This window comes from Panthera uncia, chromosome A2, assembly GCF_023721935.1.
Source record: "Panthera uncia isolate 11264 chromosome A2, Puncia_PCG_1.0, whole genome shotgun sequence".
Taxonomy (NCBI): Eukaryota; Metazoa; Chordata; class Mammalia; order Carnivora; family Felidae; genus Panthera; species Panthera uncia.
In genome coordinates, this window is record NC_064816.1 from 72011912 (window position 1) to 72027043 (window position 15132).

A 15132-nucleotide genomic window follows, 5' to 3' on the forward strand; every position below is an offset into this window, starting at 1 on the left:
TCACGTGAACTCATTGATGAACATTCAGGCACAGAAGGGATCCTTGTAAGGGATCCTTCCTAAGGGATGCGGCCACCCAGCTCAAGAGGTCTGACATGGGGTGTGCTGTCTACGCAGCCTTTGGAAAGATGCGTTAACAGTGCAGCCCCAGGCCGCTCCGTGAAAATTCTGACATCCCCACACTGATTTCCATAATCTTGTTAAGACTGAGATAGAAGCAGAGCTTTAATTAGGAGGAAAGTTCTTATTGGCCTGTTACTTCTTTAGAAAACTTTCAGAAAATGAATCTGGCAGAACCAGCCTCCACACACCCTCTCCCATACAATTATTAAGTAATTCCTTCTTCTCACATTTTTTCAATATAAAGACGCTGTTTCAACATGTTGTTGTTAAATGCTTCACTCGTATGACCAATTTCTGGTGAATGGTGTATAATTCAAAATTCATCATGAAAGGAAGACTTCTTAAGGGAATAATAGAAACGTGCGTGAATAGCTTTTCAGAGCATCGCGTTTCGTTCTATGCACGGCAGATCCCACTGTTGACATTTGTTCCGTAAGGAAATGCTGGAATTCCACCTTGGTCCTCGTAGGTCCTGCCAAGACTTTTGGAACCTTTAGTTGCAGATCCAAATACGGCCTCTTCTGATGGTGAAGGAGCTCAACGCTATGTGTTCAGGGCATCTGTTCACCTCAGAAGATGAGCCTCTTCATGCAGAAGATTTAAATTCTTTTTTCCATTTGCGCGAAATTTGTGGATGGGGATCTGTAATAATTAGGGTGAGTATTGAAGTGTGAAAAAGAAACAAAAGCAAATAAGCCCCCAAAAGTAGCTTTCAAAAGATAGAATGTTATCTCTCTCCCCTAAAGGGCTTTGCAGGTGAGCGGCCCAGGTATGGGGACAACAGGGGCCCATCGTTGCCTTTCTCACTGCTCCCTCCAGGTTCGGTATGATTCTCTGAGCACTGGCCATCAGCTCTCACTTCTGCATCCCAGTTGGCAGAAGGAGGAAACGTGGAAGATAAGCCTCCTTTTAGGGACACTTCCTAAAAGTTCACCCCATTGGCCAGTCCTTAGTCCCGTGGGCTGTACTTAGCTGTGCCGCAGGCTGGCAAATGTAGTCTGTATCCTCGGTACCCTATATTGTAAACTGGAACTGGTAGTCAAGTTGCCTTGAAATTGTATTGTATTATTAAATAATCCACTTTTTCTTCTGGCCTCTACTATCCAGGGAAGTCCTATTTATCTAATTTTGTCATTTTTGATTTTTCAGAAGTTTGGTGAAAAGGATCCAATTAAAATCATTCAGCAGTTATCTCTTTTTTCTCTTTTTTCTTTCAGAAATGTGATGTCCTGTGGGAAGACTTCCATCAGAAACTAGTGGATGGGTCCTTGCTGACACTGGATACCTATCTGGGCCAATTTCCTGACATAAAGGTATTTTACTTTGTGTCTATAATGGGAGGAATTGAATGGTTCCATGGACTAATTGAAACACAGGCAAGGGAGGGGCACCTCTGTGGCTCAGTCAGCTGAGCGTCTGACTTTGGCTCAGGTCATGATCTCATGGTTCGTGAGTTCGAGCCCTACGTGGAGCTTTGTGCTGACAGCTCAGAGCCTGGAGCTTGCTTTGAATTCTGTGTCTCCCTCTTTCTCTCTGCTCCACCCCCACTTGTGCACTCTTTCTCTCTCTCTTTCTCTCTCTCTCTCAAAAATAAATAAACGTTAAAAAAATAAAATAAAATAAAAAAAAGAAACACAGGTAAGGGATAAGTGGAGTTCAGAGTCCTCAAGCTGACATCAAAGACGGTAACTTTTCATTCATTTAAGCATGGACGCGTGATCCTGTTCCTATCAGTTTTGAAATGAAATGTAGCTACAGAAATGACATTTTCCCCTTTGGCAGACTGCTTCAACTTTTATTTCTCTGCAGACATCTTTTTAATACTCTAGATATAAAATTGCAAACCAGATACCAAAAATTCCAATCTTCTTTATGTTCAGACCTTTTTTATTGCATAGCGTTTGATAAGAATTTCCATTAGAATAAACAGCGGTCACAAGGAAAGGAGAAAACTTCATTGCGAACACGAGAGCAAAAAAATGTGATCTTCCCGTGTTTACTATTCGTAACACACCTGCATATTTTTTCTCTCCTTAAAATTTTCTGCTTCCAATTGAATTGTTAAGATACAAGCATTTCAAGTGCATTAGCATCTGGATCTAAAAATACCTTGGCTAGAACATTTGTCTTATTTGACACTTGGATTCATTGAAAGGGAAATATATAAGTGAAGGATTGAACATCATAGATTTGGAATTAACTCTGGAGGTAGACATGGTTTTTAAACCTTCAGGGCTGTATATAGCAAATGGTAGCATTAATAGATTTGCCCGACCCCCACCCCCCGTTGTCTTTCCTGCTCAAGTAGGAGTACCAAGTAAGATAACCTTGTGCTGCCCTTCCTTTAGTGTGAAGGAAGCCATGAACCTGCATCCACCCACCTGCAGTGCCTTAATTAAGTGATTTCTTATGTGAAGGTCCACTTTTACCTGGCCTGCTTTGTAGCCATGGCCATGAAACATAGTGAAGCTTCTCGGCCAGAACAGCACACCTATCAATGATGTTAATTTCCTTGGTCCCACACAGAATACCTAACAACTAGTTGGCCAACATCCGAAGTGTTATTTTGGGACACAGGGGCACCAGACAAGAACCTCAGGGGGATCAGACGAGGTACATTAGCCTTGGTGGCAAAATGTCACAGAGAACAAATCCAAATGATGGATTCTCAGTGATGTTATCATCATATGCAAGACATTTTATTGAGCCATTGCAGGACCGTATCCTCATTAAAAGGTATAGGGTAGCTTTTGAAAGTTTTCTGAGAAATGTAAAAATTAAACTGAAAAAATTTTAGAATTCTGTGAGGCTGCATGCACTAACCTATAGAGAATGTGTCTTGGGATATCTTCAGATTATTTGGTAGACAGTCACATTTTGTCTTGGAATTTATAACACTCGTGGAGCAAACAATCTCAGAATCCCTATCATACTTCAGGATATCATATATTACATGGTAATTTAATCTCCATAAAAATCACTTCCCAATATGTCAGGAGAAGATAAGGGAAAACTTTGACCTCATAGTCAAAACTTTCAAAGCAGTTTGCAACTAGTCTAAATTATTCATATATTAAACATTCATAGTATGATTTAACTAAGCAAATGGGGGCTGTGACTGACCAGAGAAGAACACATTTAAAAAGTTGTTGAGTTTCAGGAACAAAAACTTGGTATCATCAAAAAAATGTGGAGGATCTCAGTAGTTATGGTACTTGCCAGTCATGGTTATTTGGAAATTGGCCATACTCTCTAGGAGCATATAATTTAAAAAAATTTTAGTGTTTATTTATTTTTGAGAGGGAGAGACAGAGCACGAGCATGGGAGGGGCAGAGAGAGAGAGGGAGACACAGAATCTGAAACAGGCTCCAGGCTCTGAGCTGTCAGCACAGAGCCCGACACGGGGCTTGAGCCCACGAACTGTGAGATCATGACCTGAGCCGAGGTCGGATGCTTAACCTACTGAGCCACCCTAGGAGCATATAATTTTATAAGACAAATACACCCAGAAGTACCTGCATTGAAACATAGATTAAAATAAAATCATTATAAAAGACATTGGGTAGTGTTTTCAGTTTGTTCCATGTCAGAAAGATGAAGAACTTAATAGAACTTTTAATTAAGCAGTCCTTTTCTTGAGGTCCATGGTTGAGGCCATGCACAAAGATGATCCTTCAGTGACCGAACAATCTTTACACTAGAGATTTGGGAATAATATCATCTACCTGGATGTCTTGAAAATAAGTGAAATACACACCTTGGTGTTGCCTGCATCATGCAAAGAGGCTGAAAGAATCACTCTTTCTCTTTCTCTGAAGTTACATTTAGAATATCATACCATACACATAGGGTTTCAACCAAGATAGATAATTATGAAACCATTTCATATGACAAAGAGTTGAGGAAATTACATTTCAATAGGAAAGGAAACTGTCTGGAATTAGAGCGTAGACAGGGTAGCTGCTTCTCGTATTTGAAAGACTGTTTTCTGTGAAGATACACTTAAGCTATTCTCTGTGTCTGCTCACTGAATGGAAGGTAGAAGCAGATGTAGGCTCTGTCACTTTGTCACGTTAGTGCTGAATGATTATGTAATGAATGGGTTATTGAATGAAAGGAGGCTGATGATTAAAAATACCGAGTAGAGAATTTTCAGAGCATGGAACACAATTGACTTCCTTGACTTCCATTGAAAGCAAACAGGCCAAGTGTAGTTAAAACGTCAGGCAAATTTCCAAATATTTACTGCAGCTCACCAGCAAGGGCTATGAAGTACCATTCATGAGGGAATGATGTTTGATTTTTCCAACTGTGATTGGCAGGGCACCCAGTATTATAGTTCTTATTATGCAGCACTGACATCTGAAATCAATCCTAGAATAAGAGCCAGTTTGTCATCAATGCAGGCAGGCTTACAGCTCTGAGCAGTTATTGTAAAATGGAGTTTAGATTCTGTTTTGGTAGCCATGCAGAAGCACCTAAACATACATTTATGGCAGTGTGCCAAAGTGAATCCAAATCGGGGTTATTATTGAAATTTTTGAAAAATACAGTAAATTAAATTTTTTACTCTATAAGGTGAGCATGTAGTGGGAAATCTGAAAAAATTTCAATTGAACCGTCTAATTAAACGATTTGCCATCAAACTAGTGAGTTTATTTAATGAAATTTGCCACTGGATGGTGACATACGAATTGTATCATGTTCTATATAAAAGCCAACGTGAATGAACTCGACCCTCACTTATGAGACTTCTTTTTTTTCAAGGTTTTCAAATATCAGATAGGTAAGGAAATAAGATCGATTTGTATTTCCAGCACAAAACTGAGGGTGGCCTTTAAAACAGTCACTTCTACCTTGGTAAGCCCTGCTCTGTAGTTGACTTGTCAGTTACATAAGAAAATGAGTCATCACTTCTTGTTTTTGAGCAAAACAAACAAAAAAACAAAAAAACATGACCCAGTGTACTCTTCCACCTTATTCTCAGGCTCGGACGTAATTGAATTTTGGCTCTTTTAAAAATCACATTCATCTTCAAAGAATCAAGATTTGCTTCTTGGAAAATACTAAAGAAGAGTTCCCCACCCCGATCCCTACCCTACATATCCACAAAGCAGAGCTCTATCAGAGTTACGTAGAGTCGCACAAGACCATTGCTTCAAGGGCCAGTGGTCCCTTGAAGGTGATAGTTAGATGTTTGCTAAAAATAATGAGCCCTGTCACCTCATAGGCACACTGTGTCCACCAGAGTTCACTGAAGGGCATCACTGCATGCTGCCTAGACTCATTCATTGCATATCTTTAAGCCAGTGTGAGTCAGCCATTCCTTCCACTACTAACACCAGTTGGATGTGGCAGGTGTAGAGGGTAAAGGGATTGGAAGCAGCTAAATGAGAGTGACTGCCCCAACCCACCTGTCACCAATCCCGAAGGGGGTGTAGAGGAATAGCATAGAGTGGTAGTTGAATGATGGGGTCCATCAGAGAAATAGGGGAGCAGTTAGAAGGAGGAGTAACCAAGAGTCAGGAGCAGGGTGGGGACTGGGTGAGGCAGGTGAGGGCACTAGAGTTCAAGCCAAAAGGAGGCACCTGCTCTGGGTTGCTGATTCTGCACATTTTTGACCCTGAGAGTAAGGGCCTTCTTAGATATTGTATCCTGCGGGTCTCACGGGCATCTCCCTGCCCCTGGCACTGGTCGGGGCAGGAGTGGGGGAGGGTGGGAACTGACATCTAATTCATCTTTGCCAGAGACTTTCTGAGCAATTCTGGACACGTTAGAAGTTAATCCCGTGCGACTCAAAACCCTCTATACGTAAAGTGGGAATAATCCCTACAACACCCATACTAGAGGTTGCTGAGGGTCTGTGCGTTGTGATTGTTTTGTGTGCCACAAATATAATTTTATTGTTGTTTTCTTCTTCCTTCCGTGCACAATTTAAAGTGTTTTTAAGGATCTCCTCCTGCTGTAGTTCTCAGATTGGACTAACTGGCTGTAACTGGACTGCTAGGGATCTCTTTAAAAAGGACAGGGGTGCCTGGGTGGCTCATTTGGTTAAGCATCCGACTCTTGGTTTTGGCTCAGGTCATGATCTCACGATTCATGGGTTCAAGCCCTGCATCGGGCTCTGTGCTGATAGTGTAAGGCCTGCACGCAATTCTCTCTCTGCCCCTCCCCACCCTCTCTCTCTCTCTCTCTCTCTAAAAATCAATAAATAAACTTAAAAAATTCTTTAAAAAAGGACAGATGCCTGGGCCTTGCCTCGACTAATTAACTTTGCTTATTATTTGCTTATTAGTTATACATCTGTAACTTTTTAGTGGTTGCTCTTTCCTCCCGTTCTTTCCTGCTGGTTCCTCCCAGCTCTTTCCTCCCGTCCTGTTATTATCAGACGTTTTTCCTTTACAAATGTTATAAACCCCATGGTACATATTTTCTCTTTCCTTTTATGCTCTAGATAATCAGTTACCTTTTCAAGCAATTAAAAGTAAAAAACCAAAATCATGTATATTTACCTTGAATTTTATAATTTCTGGTATGTTTTTTTGTGTGTTTTTTTTGTTTTGTTTTTTGTATAGCTCTACTTTGTATTAAAATTCCCATAATGAAAGTGAGTTCTTTCAGCTTTTGTTTGTCTGAAAAAGACTTTTTCATTTTCACTGTCGGAAGGCATTTTTACTGGGACTAGAACTCCGAGTTGGCAGATTTCTTTTTCTTTTGTTTTCTGTACTTTAAAAATGTCATTTCATTGTATTCTGGCTTCATAGTTTCTCAGGATTAGTCTGCTGTAATCTTTGCCTTGTTCTTTCTGTTTTTCTTTACCCTTGATTTTAAGCAGTTTGGCTGTCAAGTGTCTGGATGTGTATTGTTTGGTGTTTATCCTTCTTGGGGTTTTGTGAGTTTCTTGGGTCTGTCCTTTCATGTCTTTATTATTATATAAATTTCTCAGCCAATATCTCCTCAGATATTTCTTCTGACTTACCCTCTCATCTCTTTTGGAAAATCCATTGATACTGTGTTGGACCATTTAATATCAGGTCTTGTATGCTTGATTCTGTTACGTTTTCAACTCTTAGTTCTCTTTGTGTTTTAATGGGAATAATTTCTCTTGATGGATTTTCAAGTGCAATCTTCTTTCTTGGCTAAAGTACAGCAATTGGCTTATCAAAGACATTTTTCCTTTCTGGTATAATTTTTTTTTTTTTTTATTTCTAGCATTTCCATTTGATTTTTTTAGAAAGATATTTTCAATTATTTTTAATGTTCATTTTATTTTTGAGAGAGAGAAAGAGACAGAGTGTGAGGGTGTGAGGGGGGGGAGAGAGAGAGGGAGACACAGACTCTGAAGCAGGCTCCAGGCTCTGAGCTGTCAGCACAGAGTCCAACACGGGGCTCGAACTCACGAACCGTGCCATCATGACCCGAGCTGACATCGGATGCTTAACCCACTGAGCCACCCAAGTGCCCCTCCATTTGATTTTTGTTTGACTATTAAAGTTCCCATATTTCTGTAGACATTATTCCTCTGCTTATGTCTGTTATCTTCCTTTTGCAACTCGATTCTTGTTTGGTATTTCCAACATGTCTGAGGGATCATGTCTGAGTCTGGTTCGTGGATTGCTTTATTTTTTCTCATGGATGTGTGTGTGTGTGTGTGTGTGTGTGTGTGTGATAATTTTAGAATGAATCCCAGGCATCACGTACAGAATAGTAAAGACTGAAGTAACATTAATGTCTCGAAATGGGCCTATCTTTTCGTCAGGCCAGCAGCATGGGGATGCAAGTCAATCTGATGAATTGAAGTGGTTTGGGTTTGTTGGTACTGTTGTTACTTTCAGTGCACAAGGGCTTTCACATTCCTCTAGACTTGGGCTGCTAATGCCTTGTTCTGCTCTCTTAACCTCTATCATGTTTTTAGACTCTAGGGTTGAGGTCTGGTTTTTGCCTCTCCTTTGGCCCACATGGACAGGCCCGTGGATGCCAGATCATTTTTCTGAGTGTCCTTGTTCCCATCAGATTTTGGTTCCTTGTATGCTTGTATTGCAGAAGGGGGCCCCCCATATATATTTGATCTCCCACCAGTGGGAGGCAGCTATTGCTTGTTATTGAGCGTTGGACTTATCATGGGGGCAAGGCTGTCTTCTGGTATGCTTTCTTAGCCTGTCTGAAGCAAAGTCAGCCTCATATCTGTGGTTGGTTTTTTTTTAATTTTTTTTTCAATTTTTTAAAAATTTACATCCAAATTAGTTAGCATATAGTGCAACAATGATTTCAGGAGTAGATTCCTTAGTGCCCCTCACCCATTTAGCCCATTCCCCCTCCCACAACCCCTCCAGTAACCCTCAGTTTGTTCTCCACATTTGTGAGTCTCTTCTGTTGTGTCCTTCCCTGTTTTTATATTATGTTTGTCTCCCTTCCCTCATGGTCATCTGTTTGTTTTCTTTTTCCTCTGGTTGGTTTTGAGCAGGAGTTTCCTGCCCCTGCCCGAGTGGGAACAGACCTCTGCGTCTTAAAGGGGTCAGACTGTGGGCCCCAGAAGGTTTATGCCCCTCCCCAAATGAGTAGGGACTTTTTCATTTACCCTTCTTTGTGGAACAGTGTTCTTTGCGTGTAGCGTAGGGGCCAGAGGGGTTTCTATCACCGCCCCCTCCCCGCCAGGGCCAGATTGGTTTTGCTTCTGCTCTTCCCCATCAAGCAGTGGATCTCTGTTTGGGGTCTGTGAGTAGGAGGATTTCTCGCTCCCTCCTTAAGCCACTTAAAGCTTTTGCCTTGTAAAAGAAAAATGTCCATTGACACAGGCGTGGTTTGATGCCCACGCTGTGTAACCATAGCTCATCTCATTCTCACCTGCACTGCAAGGGAGTGTCGTGTTCCCAGACTTTCTCACAGCATCCAAGGGAGGCCAAAGGAAAGAACTTACCCCTGAGTGCAATTTGCCCTCGTGCCTTGGCCACCCAGCTTTCCAAAGTGATACCTTACCCCACATTAGGTCTTTAACAGTTTGTTGAAATTTTAGCTGACCTCCTCATGTCCACTTGTATGGTAGCCACAGCTGTTACCTGTACCCTGGTGTGTTGGCACTAATGGTCTATTGGCTTATCTCTTCTCGGATGGATTTTCCCTCTTCCTGAATAAAAGAATTCAGATTACTTTGTTGCCTTGTGACCTTAGGTCTCTGATACAATCAATGAGAGTTACCCTTTTATAGATGATCCACATTTTTTCTTGTCGGTGTGAGAGTGACATTCGTTGCAGTTGTCTGTATCCTAAATGGAAGTGGGAGTCTCTAGGAATCAACGTATTTTTAAAGCTCCTCGGGTGATTCTAATGAACAAAAGGATTGGGGAATACTTCTAGGAAGAAGGTTTTTTTAGGAAGTAAATCCGTTTTATAGAATTGCTGTTGGTGTGAGTGTTATTTGAATTGTAAAACCAGGGGCGCTTGGGTAGCTCAGTCGGTTAAGCATCTGACTTCGGCTCAGGTCATGATCTCACGGTTTGTGGGCTCGAGCCCCACGCTGGGCTCTGTGCTGACAGCTCAGAGCCTGGAGCCTGCTTTGGATTCTGTGTCTCCCTCTCCCTCTCTGCCCCTCCCCTGCTCGCGCTCTCTGACTCAAAAAGAAATAAACATTAAAAAAAGAAAGAAGTGTAAAACCAAATGCTAACATAGTTTTCCATGATCTTCAAAGTGGAACACTTCATGATTTAGAGGAGAGGCTAAAAGATAGTATAGGTTTACTGCTCCCCTCAACCAGTTCTGGAAATTTTCTGATTTTTGACCGTACATTCTACCCTCAACTGACCAGCCTAATTACTATCAAAAGGGAAGATATTTACCTAATGGTTTTTACATAAATGGTTTTACATAAGAATTGGAGGTGTATTTTGGAGAATTTCCAGGTATCATTTGTCTGCTTAAATTCTGGCTCACTTCAATCTCTAGTCAAGATATTTGGTTACTCTGGACAAGGAAAACATTTCAGCAGTCAAAAAGAGACTCTATGACCACGCCTTTTCCTTATTTGTATGTATTTCCTTGTTGGCAGAATCGCATCGCAAAACGCAGCAGGAAGCTGGTGGACTATGACAGCGCTCGCCACCATCTAGAAGCTTTGCAGAGCTCCAAGAGGAAGGATGAAAGTCGAATCTCTAAGGTAAGGATTGATCCCACCGTTGACACCACTCTCTACGTTCTATGACTTCTGACAGTTTCTCTTTTTAAGATTGAATACAAGCAGATTGGGAGGAGTCAAGATGGTGGAGAAGTAGGGGGACCCTAAGCTTGCCTTGTCCCACAAACACAGCTAGATAAGTATCAGATCATTTTGAACACCTAAGAGATTGATGTGAAGGCTAAGAGAGTAAAATTAAATACAAGCATACCTCAAAGATCTTGTGGGTTCAGTTCCCAACCACTGCAATAAAGCAAATATTGCAGTAAAGCAATCAGATGCATGTTTTAGTTTCCCGGTGCAAACAAAGGTTATGTTTACGCTATACTGTAGTCTGTTAAGTGTGCGATAGCATTATGATTAAAAACACAGCATGTGTATCTTAACTAAAAATACTTTATTGCTAAAAAATGCTAACCATTACCTGAGCTTTCAGTGAATCATAATCACTGATCCCAGATCACCATAACAGATGTGATAATAATGAAGATGCCTACATATTGCAAGAATTACCTGAATGTGACACAGAGACATGAAGTGAACAAGTGCTGTTGGAAAAATGGCACCTGTAGACTTGCTTGATGCTGGGTTGCCACAGACCTTCAATTTGCAAAATTGTCAGTTATCTGCACATCACTGTAAGGTAAAGCACACACACACACACACACACACACACACACACACACACAACAAAACAACCGAGGTATGCCTGTATTTCCTTTTTGAAGGAGATTGGAATCAGGACAGAATTTCAACTGCATCATGGTACCTACGGGCTGCTTTCCATAATTCTTAATTAAAAAATAAGGTTTTGCATGTTACCATAGAGTTCATGTGGCTGACACTGACTCCTACATTTTGATCAAAATAAACCTTGGCCCCCAACGATCCTGCAGGGTCAGTGAAAGTAACGTGTTCCCACACTTCCTTCTGTGTTTGTAGTCCGTAGTTGAAGCTAAAAGGCAGATTCAGAGAGAAAACCAAATTTGAAATGCTAAGATATAACCTGTGATTGTCAGAGAGACCAGCTATGGGCTAGATTTGTGGAACTGATTCATTTTCCTTTAGAAAACCCATTTCCGCAGCTTTTACTCCGTATGCCCATTACTTACAGACACCAACTAACTGACACCTGGTAACTACTCACTTTGCTCCCAGTCTTGCCTCCTCCTGTCTGCCTACACACAGCTGTCTGAATAGTCTTTCTGCCTCACATCTCTAGATCTGTTTCCCCACTGCTTGTCTTTTAATGGCTGCCATTGCCTGTAGAAAGCAAATCTAAGTTCCTTAGCAGGCGTACGAACCCTGCACAACTTGGTGGTTGTTCATCCTACTCAACTTTCAAATTTTCTTTCCCCTCTGCTTCCTCCCTATGCATATCCTAAGCTAGAGCCCCTGTGACCCACACCTCAGTTCCCGAGCGGCCATGATAAGAGCTCCACTTCGTGCACAACCCCATAGGTGCCAGGCACCACGATCATCCACATTGTCATTTCTTAATAGTCACAGTAGCTGTGAAGGAGGCATTACCGTCTCCCATTTTACCAATGAGGTATCCAAGGTGAAGAAAGTGAAAACAGCCTCCCAAGTTTCCACAATTGGTAAGCTAGGATTCTGGCTGCTAGGGAACGCCACCTTCATGCATTGGAGTGTCTGTCCACCCCCTTCTTTAGCAAACATTTGCTGATTCTTCAAGAGTCCATTAGAATATCACTTTCCCTGTGGAACCTTCTCTGTTTCTATACCATCTTCCCCAATAGCATGCTCTGCAACACTATCTTGTAATGTAATTATTTTCACTTCCCGGTAGACTGGGAGCTCTTTGGGAAGCATCCGTGTGCAGTATCCAGAGCAGAGCAGTGCATGTGACAGTTAACCCGTTTTGTGGCATGAATGGATCTGCCAGATTACAAAAGCACCCATTGTAATTGAGTCAGTTTCTGTGTCTCAGTAAGACTTCGTGTTTCTTATCGGAAACGGTTTTGTGGATTATAACCAGACAAATTTCTGTCCTTCTCAAAATGTTTCTTGGATGCCATAAAGCTATTCCTATTTTATGTTCAGTGCTGTTGTTGTACGTAACAGTGGCTTGTGTTTCAGTGAGATTTTTTTTTTTTTAGCGTAAACACGTGTCAATGTGTCCTTTCCAGGCAGAAGAGGAATTTCAGAAAGCACAGAAAGTGTTTGAAGAGTTTAACGTTGACTTACAAGAGGAGTTACCATCGTTATGGTCAAGGTAAAGTTTCTGTGCAGGGTGTACGTGTCCCATTTAGAAGATCAAGAAGAGGGGATGTGATGCTTCAGGGCCATCGAACCTGGCAAAACGTTCTATGTATCTATATATCTGTGCTTTTCAGAATGGTAGCTACCTGCCACACGTGGCTGGCTGTTGAACTCTTGGAATATGGCTCGTATGGTGGAGGAAGTGAATTTTTAATTTATTTTGCTTTGACTCATTTAAATTTAAATAGCCACACGAAGCTAGCAGCTGCTATATTGATGACACAGTTTTTAGACCTTGATATATTTCTCAAGTAGAGTCTCCCATCTCAGAAAGCGGCAACAGGAGAATTGCCCTTAACTTTGAAATTTACAAGGATACCCCATTAGCTCTTGGCAGAACTCCCTTGATCCCAAGGGGTCATCTGGTCTTCAGGCTTGGATGCCAAACCCTGTGCTTTCAGCTCTGACCTTTTTAACCTGAACTGCATTCCCATTTTAAGCACTAAATATTTTTCTTTTATGGTTACTCTGCATTTCTCATGGCATTAAGTGCATTTTCCATCCCTTGTCTTATTTTTCCCCCTCAATGGTAGAACCAAGAAGCTGTTGGATGCAGTGGGGACTTCCGCCTCTCAGTTTCCATTGACACCTCATGAGACCATGCCATATAAACACATTTGCACTTGCTATGCAACATTGCTTTAAGACAAATCCTCTGGCCTGGTTTCCAACCAGACTGGCATCCTCAAAACCTTCCTATCTAAAAATTCTGGAGGTCCTACTTATCCTTTAAAACTGTAAGCGTTTTGAGGGTCTAGAGTGGAGTTTGTCCGTGTTTGTGTCCACTCCGTGTTTATTTTTGAAATAACTAGAGGAAATTTCGGCCAGTTCACTCTAGAATCAGCCTGTAAGGCATCCCACTTCAATGTCCAGCCATAACCCAAGGTTCAACATGTGTGAAATTAACTCCTCGCTCATCTGAATTTACTCATTCTTTCCGCACCTGCATTTCTCTTTTTGGTACTGTCATTCTTGGGCTCCCCGCCTCAAAGCTTTGGCGTCATTAACTATGGGAAGCCAGAGGACCATCAAAGGAATCAATTTATGCTCTCTGTGGTCTTCTGGATTGGTCTCTGCCTCCGTATTCTCATTGCCACCACCCATCCCCTCATCACCCTCCTGTTGAGGCAGATATCTATTCGTAACTTTCATGGAGTCATTCGTGCCTATTTAAAACCACAAATTATAGGGGCACCTGGGTGGCTCAGCCAGTTGAGTGTCCGACTCTTGATTTTGGGTCAGGTCATGATCACAGGGTTGTGGGACTGAACCCCATGCTCAGTGCAGAGCCTGGTTGAGATTCTTTCTCTCTCCCTTTGCCCCTCTGCCTCTCTCCCCTGCTTGTGCTTTTTTTCTCTCTCTCTCTCTCTCAAATAAATTTTAAAAAGAAGATAAAGTCACAAATCATATGAAATTATGGGTTTTTTAAGAAGTATATTTTTTCATTCTTATATTTCAAAAAATACTTGTATCCAAAATCTTTACGCACATCGTTGGCACCCATGTCTTTGTCCTCATCAAGGCTGACTCATGAAATGTCAGCCAAGAGTTCTCCCCAGCTTATCATCTTCCTCAACATCCCCAACACCAGTTGTGACTTGCATACAATTTAAACAGTTCTCCTGTTCATTTCCCCTCTAAAGGAATTTTTGTGATCTCAAATGTCATTACTTACCCAATTGCTTTTTAAACTGATCTTTATGAGAACTTAGGTACCACAACGCTCAACACTTCCAATTATGAGATAATACTCCCAGGAAAATTGCCAAAATTCCCCAAAGGTGGGTATTATTTGCCTTAATACATATTGGGTATGGAACAAAAATATTTCTTCTTAATGTTCTCGATAAGCATCCTAAACTAGCATTGACTGATGAGGTTTCAGGCTTCTGTGTCTTCCCCAGATAGTATTTGGTCATTCAAAATAAGTAATTGTCTGAGTATCTTGTAATATGAAAGACTTTAGAGGAACTTAAACACAATGGGAATATTTGAAGGACAAGTTTTGGAGAGAAGCCATTCCCCTTATCTGCCATATACAATATAAATACTTCAGGGGCGCCTGGGTGGCTCAGTCGGTTAAGCGGCTGACTTCGGCTCAGGTCATGATCTCGCGGTCCGTGAGTTCGAGCCCCGCGTCGGGCTCTGTGCTGACAGCTCAGAGCCTGGAGCCTGTTTCAGATTCTGTGTCTCCCTCTCTCTGACCCTCCCCCGTTCATGCTTTGTCTTTCTCTGTCTCAAAAATAAATAAACGTTAAAAAAAAAATTTTAAAAAATAAATAAATAAAATAAATCAGTGCTCTTTATTTTTAAATGTTTATTCATTTTTGAGAGAGAGTGTGAGTGGGGGAGGGGCAGAGAAAGAGGGGGACTGAGGATCTGAAGCGGGCTCTGTGCTGACAGCAGCGAGCCCGATGTGGGGCTCGAACTCACGAACCGTGAGATCATGACCTGAGCTAAAGTCGGAAGCTCAACCGAGCCACCCCAGTGCCCTGCTTCAGTGCTTTTTAATCCACTGTGACTTATTTCCGCACTCAAGGGTTTTTCCTTTTTACGT

At 41.7% G+C, this 15132-nt stretch overlaps 1 protein-coding gene across 2 annotated transcripts in view; it reads left to right on the forward strand.

Annotated features, from left to right (window-relative positions):
- Positions 1-15132, forward strand: part of AMPH (amphiphysin) — a 248068-nt gene that overhangs the window by 146649 nt on the left and 86287 nt on the right. For both annotated transcript variants that reach the window (XM_049642759.1, XM_049642761.1), the window contains exons 5-7: positions 1341-1436; positions 10167-10274; positions 12443-12528. In XM_049642759.1, coding sequence (XP_049498716.1) covers positions 1341-1436; positions 10167-10274; positions 12443-12528 — 290 coding nt within the window. The remainder of the gene's footprint in view (positions 1-1340; positions 1437-10166; positions 10275-12442; positions 12529-15132) is intronic.